Below are 23689 nucleotides of genomic sequence, written 5' to 3'. Positions count from 1 at the left end.
CTCATTACAGAGACGACGACAGAACTCGAGACAAAAAGAAGAACTTCAAACCGACTTCGCGGTATGAGTCCTACACTCAATTCAACACTAAGCGCGACGATATCATCAAGGAAATCTTGAATTCAAAATTAATCAAGCCACCAAGAAAATCCGGCAGTTACCCATATTCAAAAGTCACGGACTGATCAAAATACTGCTCTTTCCACCAGAAGCATGGACACACTACCGACGACTGTGTTATCGCCAAAGACCTACTGGAGCGACTAGCTCGGCAAGGTCACCTGGACAAATACATCGGCAGCCACATACAGCGGCGAGCACCCCCCTATGGAGACCAAAGCTTGGCCACACAACATGGCCGAGATAAAGACCGACCGAACAACAACCATCCCGAACAACCAACACGTATAATTAATTGTATTTTTGGAGGTTTTGCAGGTGGAAGAGCCACAAGCTCGGCAAGAAAGAGATCTTACTGAGCTATGCTTTCCATCAATGCCGATCAAATTCAACAGCAGACACTACCACACTCCCCGCAGATAATATTTCAGACAGCCGATCATAACAACAGTACAGCAAATCTGGATGACCCGGTCGTAATCTCCCTGCAACTCGGAGATCTCCTAGTAAAAAAGGTGTTGCTGGACCTTGGGAGCAGTGCCGATGTCCTATTTTACTCCACATTCCAAAAGATGAAATTGAGCAGCAACATCCTCCAACCTTCTACTGGAGACCTGGTAGGTTTCTTAGGTGAGCGAGTCTCGGTTATGGGCTCTGTGTGGTTACAAACCACACTCGGTAAGTTTCCCTCGTCAAAAACTTCAGACATTCAATACTTAGTTGTTGATTGCTTCAGTCCTTACAATTTAATACTTGACCAACCTTTCTTAAATAGGTTCGTCGCTATAGTATCTACAATTCATCTTTGTGTTAAGTTCCCTTTGCAGGATAACACAATTGTAGCCATTCACAGTGATGCCCGAGAAGTCAGGGAGTGCTACAACAATAGTCTCAAAAGACCTAACCGAAACACCATGTTCACAACATCGGCAACATGAACGACCAACAAATGCTGGCCGACCTTGATTCCAAAGCGGGAACACTGGAAAGGCCAACCTGATGAGCGGATATTTTATACGCTTTTTGGGGGGTATTTTCATATAGTTTTTAGTAGGACCTAGCTACTTTTTAGTATATTTTTATTAGTTTTTATGCAAAAATCACATTTCTGGACTTTACTATGAGTTTGTGTGTTTTTCTATGATTTCAGGTATTTTCTGGCTGAAATTGAGGGACCTGAGCAAAAATCTGATTCAGAGGCTGAAAAAGGACTGCAAATGCTGTTGGATTCTGACCTCCCTGCACTCAAAATGGATTTTCTGGAGCTACAGAAGCCCAATTGGCGCGATCTCAATTGCGTTGGAAAGTAGACATCCAGGGCTTTCCAGAAATATATAATAGTTTATACTTTGCCCAAGCTTTAACGACGCAAATTGGCGTTTAACACCAAGTCTTTATTCTATTCTGGCGTTAAACGCCAGAACTGGCATAAAAATTGGAGTTAAACGCCAGAAACAGGCTACAACTTGGCATTTAACTCCAATAAAGGTCTCTACACATGGAAGCTTCAATGCTCAGCCTAAACACACACCAGTGGGCCCCAGAAGTGGATTTCTGCACTATCTATCTTAGTTTACTCATTTTCTGTAAACCTAGGTCATTAGCTTAGTATAAAAACTACTTTTAGAAATTTATTTTGCATCTCATGACATTTTCACGTTTTATATTGTATCTCTACGGCATGAGTCTCTAAACTCCATGATTGGGGGTGAGGAGCTCTGCTGTGTCTCGATGAATTAATGCAATTACTTCTATTTTCTATTCAACACGCTTGTTTCTGTTCTAAGATATTCACTCGCACTTAACCATGAAGAATGTGATGATCCGTGACACTCATCATCATTCTCAACCTATGAACGCGTGCCTGACTTAAGTAGAAGCATAACCGACTTGCACATTTCCACCCATAAAAGGTATGATCTTCCATCCTAAAAGGACACGTTGAATTCTCAATACTGACTTAAGTTTCGGAGTGCCTTTGCAGGTACTCTCCTCCCTGTTTCTTGCTCAAAACTCTACGTGATTGGACATCCTCTTAGAGTAAAGCTCGGATTACCACAAAGTTCAAAGGTCGACACCGAAGATAACAACTCAGCATCGATTCCCAGAGACCGAGCTCTCCCTCCAAGTATCCATACAAGAACAACTTATATTTAAATTTAATAATTTATCCTAGTTACTATAATTTAATATTTACGAACTGGCCCTTATATACAAGAACAACTTATATTTAAATTTAATAATTTATCCTAGTTACTATAATTTAATATTTACGAACTGGCCCTTATATTTTTGAATATCTTTATTTATGGTCTGATTTTAAAGTCCACAACATTTCCACCAAAATTAATTAAGGTGCAAATTTAATTGGTTACGGGTTGCCGACTTTTGTCCGCCATTGGTGACAACTTTTGAAGAAAGTTACTCTCTGTCTTTTTTTTTTAATTAGTTTCATATTGGTATAAAATTTAAAATGAGTTTAATTAATCAATTTAAAATAATTATTTGATTATATTAAAGTTTTAATTATCACTTTAGCTTTATCATTAGAGATATCATGCTAACATTATAATACTATATTAGTATTGTGTTAAGGATTATTGATTTAGAGATAAATAGAGATTCATACTTTATAAATTTTAAGATTAATTTAATTATTTTTAAAAGTTAAGAATTATTTTGGCGAGGAGATGAAAAAATTTCAAAGATCAAAATAAACATTATAGATATCTCATCATCTCTCATTGCTTCTCCTTCTATCTTTTCATTCAGAAATATATTGGACGAGGAAGAAAAAGATGGAAATAGGTAATCGGAGTGGGGGATTTTTTAAGATCCAACATGACTAATTCTTTCATCGTAGATAAAAAGCAAACGGCTGATCAATATTTTTATGTTCATTGTGAAATTTAAATTCTCAAATTTTTTAATAGGAGTTTAAATTAAATATTGAAGAGCCACTAGATCATTTTTACGAGATTTTTTTTGGGATAATGTAACTATTGATATTTGAGTTCTCTTTAAACACCATTAATTTGACCCATTTCTACTAAACATTGAAAAAAAATTGAAGACACAGGTGGCGCAGAAATTGATAATTGAAAATCAAAGGAAATTTAATAAGTTTGATTAAATTATTATTTAATAATTTTTAATTATTAATTTTATATGAATGAATATAATTGTATGTGAATTAAAAAAAACTAAGATATTATAGTAGGGAATTTCTTTTCGTTATTGGAATTCAAATCCAATACCTTAATTATTGGAGACCAAAGCGCTTATATAAATTCACAGGAAAAGCCTTAAAGCCAATGTCATCTTATAAAGTTTGATTATATTATGTATACACTAAAATTAGATACTAAAATCAGTCACTAATATAAAATATATATTAGAATATAAATATACATTGAAAATAAATTAAATTATATGTGATTAATTTTAATGGTTGATTTTGTCATTTTGATATATGAATAATATTTTTATATAAAATTATATGCATAATTAAAAGTTCATTTAATTTAATTACCATATATATATATAGACGTATAGTTCTTTAAAATTTTAAGGGGCTGAGGCGTACTTACTTCCCTCTAAATCCGTCCCTGTGGTCCAGATCAGAGAGAAGGCGAGGATGAAGAGGACAGATGAGTAGATGTGAGGGAAAGGAAGAAAAGGAGTACGACGGTGATAAATAATTTTAGAAGATTAGAGCAAGAAACGTTTTTTGTTTTCGTGGATAACCTATCAGAAGGGGTGAGCATTCAATGGTTATTATGGGAGGTTTTTTCAGAGAAGGACAAGTGATGACGTCTATTTGTCGAGAAAAACATAGGAAAAAACCCTTACAGATTTGTGTTTGCAGGGTTTGCTTACAAAAACATGCACAAAGAACTATATATCAACAATTTGGATGGATGGGTGATTTATAGAGTAGCAGGTGTTACAGAAGCAAAGTATGAAAAATGTGACGATGCAAGCGTAAGCAGAAGATTTTCAATGCAGCAACATGGAAGGAAGGATGGACAATAAAAAGGCATGAGGGAGAAAGAAAGTGAATGTCACTGTCGAATGGAATGGGAAGATTCTTCAAGACTGCTCTCGTTAGACAAGAATATGACAACAAAACATACAAACATCAAGATGCCAAAAAACAGGAATGGCAACCGAGAGAAGTGTAGAAAAAGAAAAGGAGGCGGGAGTTGTATTAGGTGAAGTTAAAGGCTATGTGGATGAAGGGATGACAGATCCAAAAATATTATTATTTGGGCCAATAATATATATAATATTAAAAAATTATACAAAAAATTATATAATGTAAAATGTATTACAAAAATATACCAATAGAGAATATATTTTAAAATACAAAAAATATGTATGTATTTTTTATTAACGAAGTGGTCGATTTTTCGTATAATAAAATTCATCGATAATAGAATCTGTGTTAAATTTTTCAGCAATTTTCTTTTTAATATAATTAAAAAACAATTAGCAAGAAATTCATCTTTTATTTTGTTTTTGAGTTATTCTTCACAACATTCATAGTTAAAAAAGATCTATCAGTTATAGTAGTTGAAACACAAAAAATTAATACCAAATGAATAAAAAAGGACGTTCACAAGAAGAAATTGGAGAAATTCTTTAAGATGTGGTAGAAATTGGGTGAAATCCAAACTAGGCCTTTTAGAGCAGAATATCTCTTTGATATAATTATTTTTTACTTGGAGAGTTTTTATATAGGACACCTTTTGGAAAAATGTATATGGAAGTTCATCAGACTCGAGCTCAACATTAAAACCCAGCATATCAGAAACATTTATGTCGCAAAAGTGGCTTCCGTCAGATTCTTCATGTCCAATCATCTTCACTTCTCTTTCACCAAACAACAAATTGGTCAATTTAGGAGTAACCTGGATAGAGGAAATGAGGCCATCAATTCAAGTGGTTAGAGAAATAACTAAACCAAATGGACTTAATCTTATATTACTAAAATTACAAGAATGAATACCGTACAAGAGAAAAATATACATATAGCACAACGAATACTTTATATATTTGATAATTTTGTTTTTGGAGGTGGGAACGAATATATAGACTCATGATGCTGATCGCAAGACATGTCCACCAATATATTTTGAAGAAAGATAAAAAAAATATAAAATACATTATTTTTACATATAAATCATAAAGTAAGAAGAATTTATAGGCACCTTCATACAACACAATTCACTGTCCATATTACAAGATTTTTTAACCTATTTACCATTAGTAGTCTCATGTGGGAAATATAAAGCAATCGCATGATTAATAAGTACCTCTTTGAGAGAGACTTGGTCCTCAATTTGTGGATCATCATCATGAGCATTCAGTGTCTTCAACAGGACACCATGCAATGAACAGTAAAAACAATTGAAGCTTGATAAATCCAACAGTGTCATTGAAGTCAGACGTGGGAACTTAATAGGGTTTGAAATTGCTCTTTCTGGTGTTGTTTCAATCCCTGCAATGATTTCCACCAAGCTTTTACAATGTTTCAACTCTAGATTTTTAAGATTGAGAAGAGCCTTGCCTACTGATTTTGGGAACAAGCTTGTAAGGCTTTTACATGTATCAACATGCACTTGTTGTATAAGTTGAAAGTCGAGTACCCCATCAGGATCTTCATTCCAAATGCTATCCAAATTCGGCAGCTTTTCTAATACCAACTCCTTCAGTGAAAATTTAATTGGAAGGAGTGTCTTGTCTTTTGTTATGCATTTTACATCAAATATAGTTTTCACAGAACTACATTTTTGAACTTCCAATTTTTGCATGTTATTTAAAAAAGGAAGTAAATGAAGAGGTATTACTTGGGATAAAAATTCACATTGATGTACAATCAAGGACTCCAAATTACCGAAGTATGCTTCAGGGACTTTCAATGAGCCACGCCACATGTCTTGAAAATATAGGCTTTCTCTGAGACCAATCTACACATGGAAACAAGAAACTTAATTACTCCTTGTTTGGGTCTCTTGAAAGTTATTTCTCATAAACACCTATATAAATTTAAAATAGAAAGATGGCTACTAGGGTCCGTCTTGCTTAATGTCATTCTTTATTTTACGGCATCTTATTGAAATGTTCTAATATTACTTCAACTAGAATAAGACATGCGCAATGCGCAGACGGTAAATTAATGATAGTATATAATAAATATAAAAAAATGACTATGTTTTATAGAATTAAATTAAATATATATAAATTAAAGTTAAATTTAAAATGTATTTTGTTTAAAATAATTTGTAGTACAAAAAATTTTGATATTGGAGTTGTATAAAGTGACATTTTTATTTGGTAGTTTGATTTTTGCATTTATTTTAGTTGATGGACTTAATCTATTGTTAGAATTGTTGCTTTCTTCTTTCTATCGTACGTTCTTGTGAAGTCATGTTTTTTATGAATTGTTGAGTTGTATGCACTTTTCTATTATGTTATTTGTTCTATTTTTGCATGTATGTTTTTCTTCCGAAGATGCGTTTTGAATTTGTATGGTTTTTTTTCTTTTTAATCTCTTGATGTAGTTTTTCAATGACATCTATAATAAAAAGAACAAAGATGTGTATATTTTTTTTTTGAATAATTTATTTTTAATAAGAATAATTGAAATAGTATAAAACGAAATTACCTTTTAGTATTTTTCTTTGACCCACTCTTGTCAGACGATGTCTCAAGTAATGCAAATTTAAAATAGTCTTGAAAAATGTTCAAAATTGGCTCTTTAATTTCTTTCACAACAATTATGAGCAAAAAAATTTGCTTTCATTGTATTTTTAATTGGTCTATACAAATCATTTACATTTTCTATTTTTAAATTTTTTATAGTATAGACTTTTCCTTCTTTCACAATTTTATCAGAAATAATTTTTGAGATTGATTTTGTCAAAAACATGAGAGGCGCAGGAATCACCCCAATCAGCTGGAGGAGAAGATTTTCCAAATGATAGAGAGGAATTGGAGAGTGGTGTTCAGCCACACCTATAGCCTCACGACATAATATTAAATTAACAACGGAATACAAACAGTTTTTTATTTTTTTACTTTTAAAAAATGAAAGTACTTAAAAGAATGAAAAAAAGCAAAATAAGTAATACAGTTTAACACACTGTTATCATCCATTATCCATGAGTTAAAATGCAATCACATTTCACACACATGGCTACACCACACATGCATACGTTACCTGCTCTTTTTTTTTTCTCTTTTTTAATTTTTTTTAGCATTTTTTTTTGAAAAAAAAAAAACAACATAAAAGAAGTCAAGTTGACAATATTCCTTCCTCTTCATCAATGATCAATGTCTTGTCCATGTGGGTATCCTCACTTTGTCTCTAACTTCATTAATGGAATTAGATTCCGCCTAATAAAACTGTTAATATAACAGTGTTAGTTTAAACAAAGATCAAATAAAAATAAAAAATTGAAACTTAAGTAATATATGCTGTAAAAAAAATGATGGTAATATAACTCTCATCCTTAATTTCGGATCTACTAGAAAGGCAAGAAGACAAACATAAAGGATTTTGTTTTGGACAATAAGAATAACAATTATAATAATAATAGAAACCAAATTTTTGCTTTGAACCTTTCCCAATCATTGCCTCCAATCAGAACATAGTTAAGAAATAAAATTAATAAAAGAAGAATAAAGAACAAATTAAATAGCACTTCAAAGGCTTAGTCACAGTATTATTACTCTCATTAAGTGCATCCAGGTTCCAAGATTCAATAACGCAGCGGATTAATTCGGTATATACTATTTAGTCCTATACAGTTAATTAATGAAGTATTTTTTATTTTTTTTTTTAAATTTAAATAGCAGAATAGAAACTATGTAACTAATTTTATATTCCAACAAAGATACTTAAGACTTAACCTAAAGTGAATATTCATCCTGGTAATGTTTTAAACTTAATTAAGAATAAATAAGGTTAACTGATGATTGGGTCAAGATCAAGCAGATATATACGTTTAGGTTTACTACTTGAAGAAATTTTAATACTGGTATATAATAAGTAAAATTTAGGATCAACAAAATAAACCAATAACTCTTGTATTGAGGTTGGAAATGATTACTGAATCCAAAAGCATTTGTGTAATAATGGAAAGTTTAAGAAAGAATGAATGATGTATGCCGTTCCAACCAAATCTCTAACTAATTAATTAATCATTTCTCTCTCACAGAATCTAGTGGCTAAGACTTCAATTAAATAGAGGTCATAAAACTTTGGGCAGAAACATAATTCCATATGATCTTATGCAACATCCTACGTATCATCTTTCCTCTTGGTAGCTCTTACAATCACTAACATAACTAAGGAGTTTGTTGAATTTGAAACATTCGTAATGGGGTGTGGTGTTAATTAAGCAACTTAATTTGATTTAGGCAAAAAACAATTATAGTATTTTACTAATCAAACTATGTATGTGCCACCTTAATTAATTTTTCTTATTGACCAAACTGAAACAGAACATTAGGACTTAGTGGCAACTCTCTTTTCTGTATGCTTACATCTCTGAATTGGCTATAACTAATATGAATAAGAAAAAAAGCATGACATATTAACTTAGTCTAAATTATTTTAACAAATATAAAGGAAAACTGTATTCTAAATTATTTTAACAAATTCAATGATTATGCAAACTGCAGAGTATAATAAAACTGAAAAGAGTAAACTTTAGGCTAATAAGAACTTCAACTTAAGAGAAAGGAATAAAATGCATACCGTCCCTTCAAATGCCTTCCGTACAGCACAGTTAAGATCAACTTCCAATAACACTTTTTTCATTCTTCATAAATTCAACTTCTGTTCGCCTGTTGACAATGGCAGCACCTGCACAAAAGCTTTCCATCTTTTGGCAACTGATTAGTGAGAATTTTTCCAATGATGGGAATTTTAAGGCAATGTTGCCATTGTAAAACCTTCCAAGCTTTGGTAGAGAGCGAAGGGACAGAGTTTTCAGTTCAGAAAATACTATTATCTCCTCTTCAACATTCTCTGATGACTCTTCTGACACTATCTCTTCTAATGATTCACAATCTTTTACTGACATGTGCTTCAGCTGATACAGAGTTCTGCTTGTTGAAGGTGTGAACAAACTCACAAGACCATTGCATTTTGATATGTTTAATTCTATTAGGTTGGAGAACGATACCTTGCTTGGTACTATGCTCTTCAAACAATGACACTGGTCTATTAGTAACTTCTCAAGATTTTTAGAAATGATATCCATCCATGAATGCTCTAACCCAATGGTGTTCAGTTTAGACAGCTTAATCAATTGCAAACATTTTAAATGAGGAAGAATTCCTTCGACACCATCCATGTTGGGACTCTCAGAGTAGAATATCCCTTTGAAAGAGCTACAACTCACAGCAAGATTTTCTATGTTGGGAAGCTGTTGGAGTACTTCATATGGAAAAGTATCTGAATCGTCATGAAAACATTGCAACCAAAGAGCTTCTAATTTTGAAAGGTCATTCACATGAAGCTGCTCATGCCACATCATCATGATCTCCTCCTTGCTCAGTGCTAGAAAATTTAAGTTTGGAATTACCTATTGAAGTAAAAACAAAATGGGCAATTAAGCATATATACAGCTACATGATGGTCATAATAATTAATAAAGAATAAGACATGGAGGGATATTGTCATAAAATTCAACAAGATATCGAACCTTTTTTGGAAAGAAAATGGCTTGATTCTCTGCTTGTGAACGTTGAAATCTCTGAGACTGGTATTTCAACTGGTCACAGTGGAATAAGTGCACTTCCTCTAGCTTGGGACATTCTAGCTTGTGCGGTGAAGGATAAAAACATTTCAATTCTGGCAAAGACCATAGTTTTATGGAGGTCAAGCTTTGGAATGCAAACTCTTTAGGAGCACCTTCAACAGCTGCTTTATCCTTTGCAACAATTTCCACCAATCTGTCACACTCTGTTACTTCCAGTTTCTCAAGTTTATCTAGATTTTCGGCTACAGAGGTTGGAAACAACCTTTGAAGGCTGTTGCATCTATGAACGTACACTTCTTGAAAGCTCTGAAAGCAACTAACTTGCTGTATAGGATTAGAATCCCAAACATGTTCAAGATTTGGCAAGTCCTCAACAGTCAATTTCTTCAAGGAGAGGACCTTTGTGTCTTTTGCTTCATTTGTCACTTCAAATATTGTTTTTACGGAATCACATTGTCGCACTACCAACTCTTCTAATTTGCATAGCAGACCGAGTATATGAGAAGGTATTACAATAGATGTGAATTCACATTTTTCCACGATCAAAATCTTCAATCTGATGAAGCACAGAGATGGGACTCTAGATGGATCATTCCATATTTCATGTATCCAGGGGTGTTCCTTGAGCTCCAAATCCTTAACTTCCCTTACAAATTTTGCAACCTGCGCATGCAATGTTAAATTAATCAGTACACCTCTTAATTGGCTATCCAAAAACTAGTATCATATCTTTATAAAAATGTTAAATTATAAATACATATATAAAATATGTGTAAAGCGTATAAAAAGTATATCAGCTAATGTGAAAATTAATGTGAAATTTTGCAACAAAATGATGCATATCATATCTGATTTTAATCCAACATCAAATTATATACCTACATTATATATGCACACAGAATGTTGATCCAATCCGACCACTGCACTATGTTGGACCAAGACCAGCAAAGCTTTCAAGCTCTCTTTGAGAATTGGGTCTTTTATTTCATTCTTTAATTTATGGTTTTTCTTATTATTATTATTACAATTCTATGTCCTTGAAACTTGCAATGATGATGTAGCGCCGAATCCTAAGCATGAGAAAGATTAAAATTTGAAGGATTGATTTTCAATCTATTTATTTACATAATACAATATTTTGTTATTAAAAGCGTGCTATGGCATACCACTTGGCTAAAACTTGTGTTGGTCAACACCAATTCAGGTTATGAATGCTGACAATTAAAGATTGGTAAAGTGAGTACATGAACAGCATCCTCCATCCACACAGAATTTGTTGTTATAAACACTTAAAATGGATTGAGAAAAGTTTTATATCTTAAAGAAAAATTAAGAAAGGAGAAAATAAATAAACACATACATACCTCTGTCTTGTAAGTGTTACGAAAGGCAGAATTGAGGTCAACTTCCAATGGGGTTGTATCTCCAAATTTAAAAGAGACTGCTGACAACTTTTCCGTATTGATAGTACCTTCACAGAAAGTTTCCATCCTTTTGCACTCAATTACTTTCAATTCCTCCAATGATGGCAAGCTTAAGGTAAAACCTCCATTATAAAATCTTCTAAGGTTTTTCGAACGATAAAATTGTAGTTTTTGTAGCTGTTCAAAAACTATCTCATCATGAATTGATTCTTCTCCTTCATTAGACACAATCTCTTGGATAGATTCACAATTAGATATCTCCATCTCTTTGAGTTGAGTTAAACTTTTTGCTGTTGTAGATGTGAACAAATATATCAAACTATCACATTTAGATACAGTCAAATGTGTGAGAGTTTTGAGGATGGATGATTCTCGTATCCAATAGTGTTCAAACCCTATAGAAATTAGTTCAGAAAGAGAATCCAACTCCAATTTCTTCAGCTGTGATAGGAATTGAGCATAATTCAAATTAGATCTTTCCGGGCAGAATATCTCCTTTATGGAACTATTACTCACTTCGAGACTCTCTATACATGACACCTTTTGAAGAAATGCGTATGGAAGTTCATCACACACAAGCTTAATATCAAAGCTCTGCATGTCAGGAACATTTATGTTGCAGAAGTGGCTTTCCTCACATTCTTCATGTCCAATCATCTTCGCTTCTTTTTCACCAAAAGACAAGTTGATCAACTTAGGAGTAACCTGGACAGAGAAAGCAGTTGTCTCAAATTGTTGGAGAAATAACTAAACCAAACCAAAAGAAGACAAGGATACCCTAAAAAAAACAAGGACTTAATTTTAAAGCTTTCTTTTATTTAAAAAAAATTAAGGCAATATTCACTCTTCACCAAAATCTTTTTCTTTATCATATATAGTATTACCCCAACTATATTAGCTATTAGTAGTCTCATGTAGGGAATAAAACAATTGCATAATTATGATAAAAAAGAAAATATATATCATAAAAAATAGTCAAAACTCGATTTAAGTACCTCTTTGACTTGGTCCTCAATTTGTGGATCATGGCCATTCAGTGACCTCAACAAGACACAATGCAATGAACAGTAAAAACAATTGAAGCTTGGCAAATCCAACAGTGTCAATGAAGTCAAACAAGGGAACTTAATAAACTCTGAAATTGCTCCTTCTGGTGTTGCTTCAATTCCTGCAATGATTTCCACCAAGTTCTCACAATGTTTCAACTCTAGATTTTCAAGATTGACAAGATCCTTGCCTACTGATTTTGGGAACAAGCTTGTAAGGCTTTTACATGTATCAACACGCACTTGTTGTATAAGTTGAAAGTCGAGTATCCCATCAGGATCTTCATTCCAAATGCTATCCAAATTCGGCAGCTTTTCTAATACCAACTCCTTCAGCGAAAATTTAATTGGCGGGAATGTCTTGTCTTTTGTTATGCATTTCACATCAAATATAGTTTTTACAGAACTACAATTTTGAACTTCCAATTTTCGCATGTTATTTAAAAAGGGAAGTAAATGAAGAGGTATTACTTCGGATAAAAATTCACATTGATGCACAATCAAGGACTCCAAATTACCGAAGCATGCTTCACGGACTGGCAATGAGCCACGCCACATCTCTTGAAAATATAGGCTTTCTCTGAGACCAATCTGCACATGGAAAACAAGAAACTTAATTACTCCAAAGTTACAGTTAATCAGGTTTTGAATGGCAGTAATCTATTAATTATTATTTATTATCTATTTGCCTAACACATATATTATGTATTAAGACGTGGTCGTCTAAATTCGGTCTTACATGGGTCGTATGAGTTTGACTCTCCACATTAGGAGACTTGTGTCAAATCACAAGGGATACATTCATAGCAATCATAGCACCAATACATTCATAGACTTTTAAATTTCTTACAGTGTCATAATTATTTACAATACATGTTTTTTTAAAGATAATGAAAAATATTACGAAAATATAGTGACAAAAAAATTGTAAATGAAGTCGACTGGAAACTGAATAAAGTCATGAAATTTAAAAAAATTCACCTAAATAGAAGATGCATATCATGATATCTAAAAAATATTTTTAGTTTAATTTTAAATAATATTAATAATAAGACTAAGTGATATCAAAGTACGTAAGGTTGGTCTAGAACATTTCAATATATAGAAGAGCATTAAATGAAAATGGTATTAGATACACAAAAATTTTTGGTGAAAAAACAAATTAGCCAAAAACAGACTTGTAGTTCTAATTTTTTTTTCTTTCTTTCTTGGCATTACTACTTTTCAGCAGAATAATTTTAACTTTGAAAGAATGAAAGACGTACTTCTTTGTTATTCATTTTGCGAATAGTGGTATCAACATCATCTTCCCATTGGACTTCATATGGATCCCAGTAGCTTCGTCCTGAGCTCAACTTGACTGAATCTAGATCTATCTGGATGTGGGGACAGAATGTTGCCATTGTCGAGAGTTTGCCAAACATGGATAAGTGTTGCAATGATGGAAAACACAAAGTACGTTTGCCTGAGTAAAACCATCTCAGCATTGGCAGCTCTTCAAGATGCAAAACCTGAAGCTGCTCAAATATTATGTTCTCATTAGATTCATCATCCTCTTTGCATACTATCTCTCGCATTGATCTACAATTTCTTATCTCCATATGCTTGAGTTGACTCAAACTTTTTGCTGTTGATGATGTGAACAGATACAACAAACCATTGCAATAATTTACAATCAATTTCGTCAGACTAGAGAAAGACACCTTGCTTGCTACTAAGTAGTTCTTTATATCAAAACATATCTTCACTTCCAATGTTTGGATATTATCAAGGATGGGGTGTATCCAAGAGTGATCCAAACCAATGGATTTGAGTCTCAAAAGAGAAGATATGCTTAACCCTTTGAGAGCGAGATGCGATAGGAATTCAACGTAATCAGCCTTAGGTTTTTCCTCAAATAGCACTTCTTCAACCCTTTCTTCTGACTCTTCAAATTCAAGTTTTTGAGACTTTACTTCCCAAGTCAACTTGAAGCCTCTTATATCAAATGATAATTTCTCCAAGCTCTGAAATAGGAGATTAACCTAACAAGCAAAACAAGAAAAATTGCAGGCCACTGTCAATTACTCGTTTTAAATCAAAATAAATTAGTTTGAAACCTAACAGTGAATAAATAATGACATGCTAGAACAAATTTAGAAGTAACATGGGGCCGGAATTTGGACACTAAATTGTTTATTTCATTAAATATATCTTATATTTGTTAAAGCGGAATATGATTTTTTTTTTCTTTTAAAAAGAGGATAAATAATCAACTGGACTTCTCAAAGATAGAAATGTTGGAAAATACATTTTCTAAAAACTTGTTTATTGGATTAGTTCTATATTATTAATGATTTTGAATGATTTAATTGATATTAACGAAGGAATTTTGGAGATTGATTATCATTCTCTTATTCTTGAGGTTCAAAGTTATATTTTGTTAAAAAAATATCAAATTTTTAGTTTACTTGATTTCTTATCATACATACGAAGCTCTAATATAATTTTAGTTTATTATAATAAAAATGATAAAGTAATGCTATAATAGTTATACTATATATCTTTGCATTTAAAAATATCAATCGGTAAAAAAAATAGAATGTATTCAATTTATATAAAGTTAATGTAAAATAATTTTATTTTGACATCAAATTGAATATGACTAATTTGATACCATCAACAAATAAAGTGACCGACTACCATGACTAATTTAAAATTTTTAAAGGATGAATTTGATTAAAAAAAATTTTTGGGACCAATTTGAAAAACAAATGATCTTTTAGGGACTAATTTGACCATTTACTCATAAAATATAGACAAAGTCATTGTTACCTGTTCAAGTGGTGGAACTATAACTTGCTGGTCTATGTAAGCCTCTGACTCTTCACAATTGAATATCATCCATTTACAAGCTTGTATATATAATATTTTTAGCTTTTGAAATTGAAGCTTGTGTAGTCCCGGATAAAAGTATTTGAGCAGTGGCACTCCTCTTAGGCACAGGGAAGTCAGAGAACCAAACACAATCGATATGGTGTCTTCTAATTCTGAGGTTGTTTTATCCTCTGAAAAGATTTTTACCAACTGCTCACAGTTTTGTATTGAAAGATTGTTCATGGCAAGACCTTTAGTTATAGATGAAGGAAACACATATTCAAGACTATCACATCTATCAATGCTGAAATCTTTCAGAGCTTGAAGGTGAAAAGTTCCTTTGGGATCTGTATCCCATACATGTTTCAAACTTGGTAGATTCTCTAATGACAATTTTTTCAAACCAGACATTCCCATTGCTTTTGTCACTTGCTTATTGCTAATGTCATCCATATTAAAGATGACTTGCACTCCATTGCAATCGGATACTTGCAGATCTTCCAAATTCTTAAAGCAATGAAGCAAATGAGATGGAATTACATGCACAAGATAACCACATCTCTTCACAACCAAAGATTTTACATTCTGAAACCTGTTCACTTGCACCATGGTTTTGTCACACCATACTTGTTTTAACTCCGGGTGATTGGAAAGCTCCAAATGAACCTATAAAATAATAATTGGGAAAAGAAAAAAGATCACTGATTTGTTTTTAAAACGTGTTTCCAAAATCTTCATTTCTTTTGGTGAACTTTGAAGAACTGCATTTAAAATTTTATGAGCCATGTAAATGATCTGGGGATTAGTGTCTGGCGGTATGGAAAAATTTTTCTACATAAACAAATTGTTTAAATGCAGAAAACTGAGAAAAGTACTGTCAAGAGAAGGAAATGGAATACCTTATCTGCAAACACCATTTGAATGGTGGCATTCAAGTCACCTTCCCAATATCCTTTTCCTTCCTCATGATAACGTTCACTGGCAAGTACACATTGTAGCCTGGGTGCTCTTATGCGCTTTGCAGTGAACGTTTTCATCTTGGGACATTCTGTCAGAATCAATTTTTCCAACAACGGCACCGAAAACTCACAATTTGCGTTGCTACAGAAACTTGTAAGGTTGCTGAGTTGTTCAAGTTGTATAGTTATCAACTTGGCAAAGACAATTTTAATGTCCTCGTCATTTCCCTGCTCATCCTTGGTAACTATTTCATTTAATTGACGACAATAGTCTACCTTCAAGGTAGTGAGTTGAACCAAGCTCTTTGCTGTTGAGCATGTCATTAGAGTTTTCAATTCACCACAACCAGATACTTTCAAGTATGTCAAGTGAGTGAAGGACACCGAGGAATGTGCCAACCTCCTCAATCTTTGACAACCCATTAAGACCAAGCGGTGCAGTGATCTCTGAAGAGCAGGATCTCTTTCAAATCCAATATCCTCCATATCTAGACTTTCCAAAATCAATTCCTTAAGCAGTAATACTGTTCCCAACCTTTGCTGAGGACCAGTGTTTCCACTTGGCACGAACTCTCGAATCCCCCAAGAAATACTCAATTCCAAAATTTGAAGATTAGGAATGGTGTGGAGGAAGCAGTATAAAGTCTCATCAATGCTCGGCCATTCCTCCAAGTAAAGGTGTGTCAAAGAGTTCAAGCAGTACTTGCCTCTATTGCTTACTAACCACCGCACGTTTCTTGAGTCGATATGAAGATGCTCCAACTTGAAAATTACCTGTACATCAATTTAAAAGGGTAATGTTAGGGAGACAAAAAAAAAAAACAGCCAGAACTTACCTTATTTATCATTCATTAATTGTTGCGACAATTAATGAATGCTAAATAAGGTAAGTTATAGTTGTTTTTGGCTGATTTTTTTTTGCTACCAAACATTTCCGAATTCAAAAATACTTTTATCAGTTGTTATCAATCTTTGTTTTTCCTATGTTATAAAAACAGGTTTTATGCGAATAAGTTATAACGCAAATGGCATAGTCTCTCCATACTCACCTAAGAGGTTGCGAGTACGAGTCTCTCTATCTTCGATAAAAAAAAGTTTTATATTACACCAAATTATCGGATATAATATTTTTTTAAATATAATCATTTTAACTTAAAAGAAATTCACATTTTATAATTTCAAATACAAAAAGAAGTATCAAACTTCTTAAATAAACAATAAGACCCTAAATTTTCTTGTTTCCTATATTTTCCCTCTTCTTCAATCCAAATGTAATTATCAAACACCAATTGCAGCTATGGAAGTTTAAAACAATGATACCTCCTTAATAAAATACCTATAATATATTAATATATGATTGATTTACCAATTAATAGAAAACCTTTCATGTGTACCACAGAATTAGATGTTCCAATAATAGTGTATTTTAATCATAAAATCAATACTAGCCATTTATTTCAATCATAATATATATGTCTACATTTAAAATTAATAATTAAAACTACTAAAACACATAATTAAACAGTACACTTGAAATGCTTCCAGACTAATATATAAACTAATGCTAAATTTAAATTATTTTATATTAAAAATATTTTACAAAATATTTATTTGATAATTCCTATATAATTTTTATGTCTTCTTATTTGATATTGATTAGATAATTTATGTCTTCATATTCAAATTAACTTTTATCTCTATTATCTACAGTTTTTTTTTTTTTATCTTAGAGATAATATGCAAAAACAACTTAGGTATTAAGAGAATATAATTGAAATTTATAGCAAAAACGGAAATGACTTATAAGGATGTATTGACTAATTAAGTAAGAAGAAAATTTCACCATTTTCTTTAAATATTTTCTGTGAGTTTTGTTAATAAATGTCTCTGAAACATTTGTTAAGAAGCTGAATAACAAAGCAAAATAACTTTATTAAAAAGATAAGATTTAGAAGATTTAATGATATTAAATGCATATAAATTTACTATTCCATAAAATTGTTTGAATTTTTATATTCAAAGTGTCCTACTCGTATATGATTATATGAATGGAGCAAACAATTAAGTCATAAGTTTTGCAAATCACTTTTATACCTTTTCAGCCGATAAGAATGCTTTTCCTTCTTCATTGGCACTTTCTGTTTTGAATATTTCCAGATTTGGACACCCAGACATTGTGAGTTGCTTCAATTTTGGACACTCTACAATATGTCTCCCTTTGTACAAACATCGGATGCTTGGTAAGTCACTAAATGACAAGGAGACTACTTCAGGAAACATCAATGGTGGTTCATTGCTTGTTTCTGATACTGTATCCCAAGCAATGATTTCCTCCAATTCATGACTTGAGGTTATCGAAAAACTTTCTAGTTTTCCAAGATCCTTGGCTATAGAAGCTGGCAACACATTTCTCAATGTGTTACAATCAGAAATCTTTATGCTCTGCAAATTTGTGAAGTTAACCACTCCTTTTGGATCTACACTCCACACTTGCTTTAGATATGGGAGATAACGCAAATCAATGAGCTCCAATAATGCAGATTTTGTGTCATTTTGTTGCGGAGGATGTCTACTTTCGAAAATGAATTCCACCGACTTACACCAATAAACCTTTAAGCTTTTTAAATGCAAATACCAGCATTTCGTGTGATCAGGAAAAACCTTGTCAAGCTTATTGCAATAGTTAATCTTGACAGAAACGAGACTAGGAAATGAATCTGCACTGACTTCGTCTTCACCTGGCCATATTTTCTGTAACATCTCCATTGAAAACAATTCGATTTCCTCCAACTTAGGAAAGATACAAACCTGTGTTGATGTAAAAACAAGTCATTTGACACGATGATGAGCATTGCAAATAAAATGCATTAGCACAAAACATAGAAGATGTCCGCACCTTTGAACACTCATTCTTATTTCCTCCGATGATGAATAACTTCTCCATCAGTGGACAACTACCTATGGAGATGCTTTTTAGTTTATTCAGACAACGAGCCACAGACAATGAGCATAAATATGTCAAGTTACAACAGTCGTCCAAAGTTAGTTTTATTAAGTTTTGAAACCAATCATTTGAAGGCCAATTGTTCCATATCCGATGGATCTTGATTGAGAACAACTTCAAGATCTCTAACTTTGGAATTTCTACCTGCAGGAAAAAAAAATACACACACCATGTTATTTTGTTGGAATCACTATGCTAAACTGTTAAATACATATTATTTTAAGCTTTTGGAAAGCCATACATTTTCTTCAAAGAGACTCTTCTCATCTTCTGCTGGGAGGATTTCCCTGTCATCGATCTCGCAAAAACTGACAAATGATGGTAACTTCTGTAACGTCAAAGAGCATAACTTATAAAGCACAACTTTGGTGGATCCTTCTCCTTCCTCCCCAACAACTGCTTGTAGAGAATCGCAGTCAGAGACATAAATTGTTTCCAGACTAGTAAGAAATTTAACAATGTAAAAGAAGAATATGTTCTTCAATTGGGGGCACATTTGCACTTTGATTGTCTTTAGTCTAGAGAATGAGGAATTTGTAATAGGACTGCAACATATGTTCTTTATGTTCTTTAGGTTGAACAGGCTGAGGAACTCTAAACTAGGAAAAGCATCCTGGGGTTGTGACAGCTCCATTGAGTTCACAATATACTCAATGCCCTTGTTATTTGCGATTGACAAGTGCTTCAGATCTGGAAATCCATTGAGATTTAGTTCATAAAATGCATTTTGAACTCCATGTAGTTCTCCCAACAGCAAATTCACCACTCCTTTGAATAGCAATTTGACTCCTTTTAGGGAGTGAATATCCATGCCACGCTCTAGCTGCAATGCCAAAGACCTTGAAGCTTCATATTTATTGGGTATCTTAAAATCCTCAATTGAAATTGTCTCAAAGTCTCCAATCACAATCTTGTAGTCATTCAACTCGTGAAAGAACAAGTCTGCTGGTAAAACTTCAGCACTAGGGATGCAAACATCTATAGAATTCAATTGATGCAAATGTTTCAGTTCGGAAAGAACTGAAGTTTGACTACGATTTACTTCTTCCTCCACCTCCATTTTTGTCAAGCTGTTTCTTATATGCAGTTCCTCCAAACTAGTGAAACTCGATAAAGAAAGAGGTCGAGTCAATCTGCTTATTGAACAATCGCTAATGTCTAGCAACTGTAATCTGCATAAGCCTTCTAACTCTGTTGGCCAATCTTCAATTCTAGATCCTGAAAGGCTAAGAATTCTTAAATTTTTCAATTTATTTATAATCGACAAGTTACCTAGAGTGCAGTTCTCCAAACAAAGCATTCTGAGGTTCGATAAGCATTTAATTGAAGACGGTAGACTTGGTAGATGAATCCCAGATAATACTAGTACTCTGAGTTCTTCCATTTTTTCAAAAAACCTGTCTGGTATTTCCAAACTTGAATCATCAGTATCAATATGGAAGAATTTGAGTTGAGGAGAGTTCAAGACTTCTGGGAGTTCAACCACGATTTGACTCTTGTATAGATGAATTCCAGTGCAGCTCTCAAGTTCTTTCTTGTGAGGCCAGACATCCAACGTTTTATTTCTCAGGATAAATACATTCTGATTCTTGCACGCCATTGACAGAGCAGCATCTCGAATTATATCATGCATATTGAAACTGTCGTTGGAAGTACTATCCAACAAGCCTAAATCTTTTAGCTTCTGGATTGACTCAGATATGGTCTTGTGGGCATCCCTCAGTGTATGGACATCTTTAAGTGTGCCCAAACCATAGCAGTACTTCACCAAGTCAGCAATTAATGATGGATGACCCATTTGAGCACACATTAGGAAAGTGGACTTGAGCTCCTCACTTGCTAGAAGATCATAGCCCATCATTACATGTTTCTCCATGTACTTTTGCACTTCATTTGATTCTTGTTGGTTTTTGAGTCTTTCTAGTTCGCCTTCCCACTCTGACTCGCTCTTGTTCTGTAACGACTTTCCGACTAGAATAACTGCCATTGGTAATCCTGCACAGTACTTGTGAAGAGTTTCTGGCTTGAACTTGGGATTTTCATTTGACAATCCAACCACCTTCTTGAATAATGTCAAAGTTTCTTCAATGTCTAACTCGGGGACAAGAACAACTGATTTTTCTTTAACATTCATTTTATTGCGCAACACCTCTTTATATCTTGAAGTGATGAAAATTTTACACCCCCTGGTTGTCGTTTGCTCTTCCCCCTCCGTTCTTTCTTGGCGCATCATGTGGCTTGAAACATCATCATTATCAAATGGAATCCCAATCTCATTCAAGTCCAATTCATCCCAAAGGTCATCCAGGATCACAAGGGTATTCTCCTTTTTCAGCCTCTTTCTCAAAAGTGCTGCTCTCCCCTTCTGACCTTCATCTCCAAAAGTTAATCCTAAATGGTCGGCAATATCTTGTTGAACCTTTTGAATGTCTGGATCTTTTTTCACAGTTGCCATGGCCACCTTGTCGAACCTGCCCTTGGCTTGCTTTGCAATTTGTTGGACCAGAGAGGTCTTGCCCACTCCACTAGGTCCATGTAGTCCAACAATTCTCACCGTTGAATCTTTTAACTGCTCCATGACCTTCTCAATCATACCTTTCCTTGATTCAAATTTGAGGTAGTCATCACCAGATGGATTCCTATCCTCAAACGTGGGAGCTTGTCGATAAGAAATATTTGCACTGTCAGGGGTTTCATCATTCAGCTCTTTGATTGCCGGTGCCAATATCTTTGCTTTCCTGCCAAGTTGACGCCTGTGCCACAAAAAAGGGAGAGCCCCGCTAGAGCATCCCCCGCCAAAGCAACTTGTCTTGGACCTGAGGGTTCTGTCATCGCGAAACTCCTTACTTTCTTCTCTCTTTGCCGCCACCCTGTTACGCCAATCTTGAGTAGTAGGTGTGATTTCTTCTGCATTGTTTTCTGCAGCATCAACTAGTTGCTTCACTGTTAGCTCATTCTGCTCAAGTTTCCCGTCGAGTTCTTTTAGACCCTCAACATAATCTTCGTAATTGATAATATAATCAATTTGTCGAATACTCGCTTCCAGGAGTAAGTCAACAGCTTTCTCTAACGGTTTACACATAAGGTTTCCCATTCTTCTGGGTTTTCTACCAATGTATCTCCATCCTGTAAAAAAACATGGAAACAAACTATGAAGGCCAACTAATGGAGGAAATTAAATTAAAATACATGAGATATCTACCAAAAATTTATAAGGACACAATCTACTTTAACCTATATTTTTAAATATTAATGACTAATTGATGATCAAAATAATAAATTCTAATAGTCTCTTAGTATTTTTCAAAAATAATATGAATAGATAAAATTACTTTCATGAAAAAACAAACACGACATTGTTTTTTCTTAAAATTAAATCACAATTTACGGTAAAGACAGAGACAAAATTAATGATATCCATATTTTTTAAAACAAATATTTTAAAGTTGAAAAAGAAAATATATAGAACAATTATTTCAAAATAGTATGTAGAAGTATAAGTACTATCCGAGTCCGAGACAACCCAAGGTATAACAAATCACAATCATATCGATCCTTTCAAGAAAAAAAAATCACAATCATAAGCTTTTCTCCAAGTGATCTTTTATTAAAATAAGAGGTGACCTTTTTCGGATTTCTCTCTAACATGGACCAAAAATATCTTTACGTTGTAAAATAATAATAATAGAGGAGTAGTAGATATAAAATTATGCAGAGAGAATAAGAAATTTATTACTAATATTAATATAGTATCATTAAATATACTTGAATGTCAAATATTTATATCATATATTTTTTATAATAATATATTCATCATATCACAATTATAACCACTATTTACAAATACAAAATGCATTTGAGTTTGTTTTGTATTTGACGTATTTCATAAGGTATTTCATAACCTATTTATAGGTAAATTTATGATATAAAAGTCATTACACATGTTTGGGAAATTTAACCAAATAAATTAGATGGAGCACATTTAATACCTAATTAATAGAGTCACCAAAAAAATATCTAATTAATAGGATAAAATACATGCATAAATCAAACACATACTAATATTATAAGAAAGTCTCAAAACAAATAACATTATATGTATCATGTATGTCTTTATTCATCTATTTATATAAATCAAATTCATTGTATTCGAATTAGGTCTTTTAGTACTAAATCAAATTAAATAAATTCAGATTCAAATTAGTAGTGTTTTATATATCTATATAAATCAAACTTATTAAATTCGAATTTAGCCATTATAGTGCTAACTACTAGTACACTAAATATATATAAAGTGAAACTAGTTGCTGACCATGAAAATAATTAAATAAGGGAAGTCAAGGGTTCATATGACCGTAGTGAAGACGAAGGCGAAGGAGCTGGCAAACACAGTGAAAGGTTTAGGAACTAGGCGACAGATGCGAACGAAGCTACAGACAACGCGACAGCAGAGACGAGCGGCGAGCCACACCGAACAAGGACGTGACGACGACGACGAGAGACA

The 23689-nt window shown here is 33.1% G+C and overlaps 2 protein-coding genes across 4 annotated transcripts; one reads left to right on the top strand and one right to left on the bottom strand.

Moving 5' to 3' along the window:
* The first annotated feature begins 482 nt into the window (after positions 1–482).
* Positions 483–1058, top strand: LOC127744999 (uncharacterized). Its single transcript, XM_052257946.1, has one exon. It carries the CDS (start codon positions 483–485, stop codon positions 1056–1058), a length of 576 nt encoding a protein of 191 aa, XP_052113906.1.
* Positions 1059–7348: 6290 nt separating this feature from the next.
* On the bottom strand, positions 7349–23648 carry LOC107475745 (uncharacterized). 3 transcript variants are annotated; one of them, XM_021135872.2, is made up of 12 exons: positions 23498–23648; positions 19427–22311; positions 19078–19329; positions 18276–18989; positions 16122–16955; positions 15181–15888; positions 13632–14390; positions 12316–12957; positions 11261–12025; positions 9840–10559; positions 8888–9719; positions 7349–7530 (listed from the first exon to the last, which is right to left on the bottom strand). In XM_021135872.2, the coding sequence occupies exons 2-11, from the start codon at positions 22277–22279 to the stop codon at positions 8925–8927; spliced, it is 9042 nt and encodes a 3013-aa protein (XP_020991531.1). In that variant the 5' UTR covers positions 22280–22311; positions 23498–23648; the 3' UTR covers positions 7349–7530; positions 8888–8924. The 3 variants fall into 3 exon arrangements, with proteins under 3 accessions (XP_020991531.1, XP_052113963.1, XP_052113962.1); XM_052258003.1 differs by having other exon boundaries at positions 23540–23643; XM_052258002.1 differs by lacking the exon at positions 23498–23648 and having other exon boundaries at positions 19427–22478.
* Positions 23649–23689: the final 41 nt, after the last annotated feature.

The sequence above is a fragment of the Arachis duranensis genome, chromosome 2 (assembly GCF_000817695.3).
Source record: "Arachis duranensis cultivar V14167 chromosome 2, aradu.V14167.gnm2.J7QH, whole genome shotgun sequence".
In the NCBI taxonomy this organism is placed as follows: Eukaryota; Viridiplantae; Streptophyta; class Magnoliopsida; order Fabales; family Fabaceae; genus Arachis; species Arachis duranensis.
Note: the sequence above shows the minus strand (reverse complement) of the source record. Positions and strands in the feature narration are given on the sequence as shown.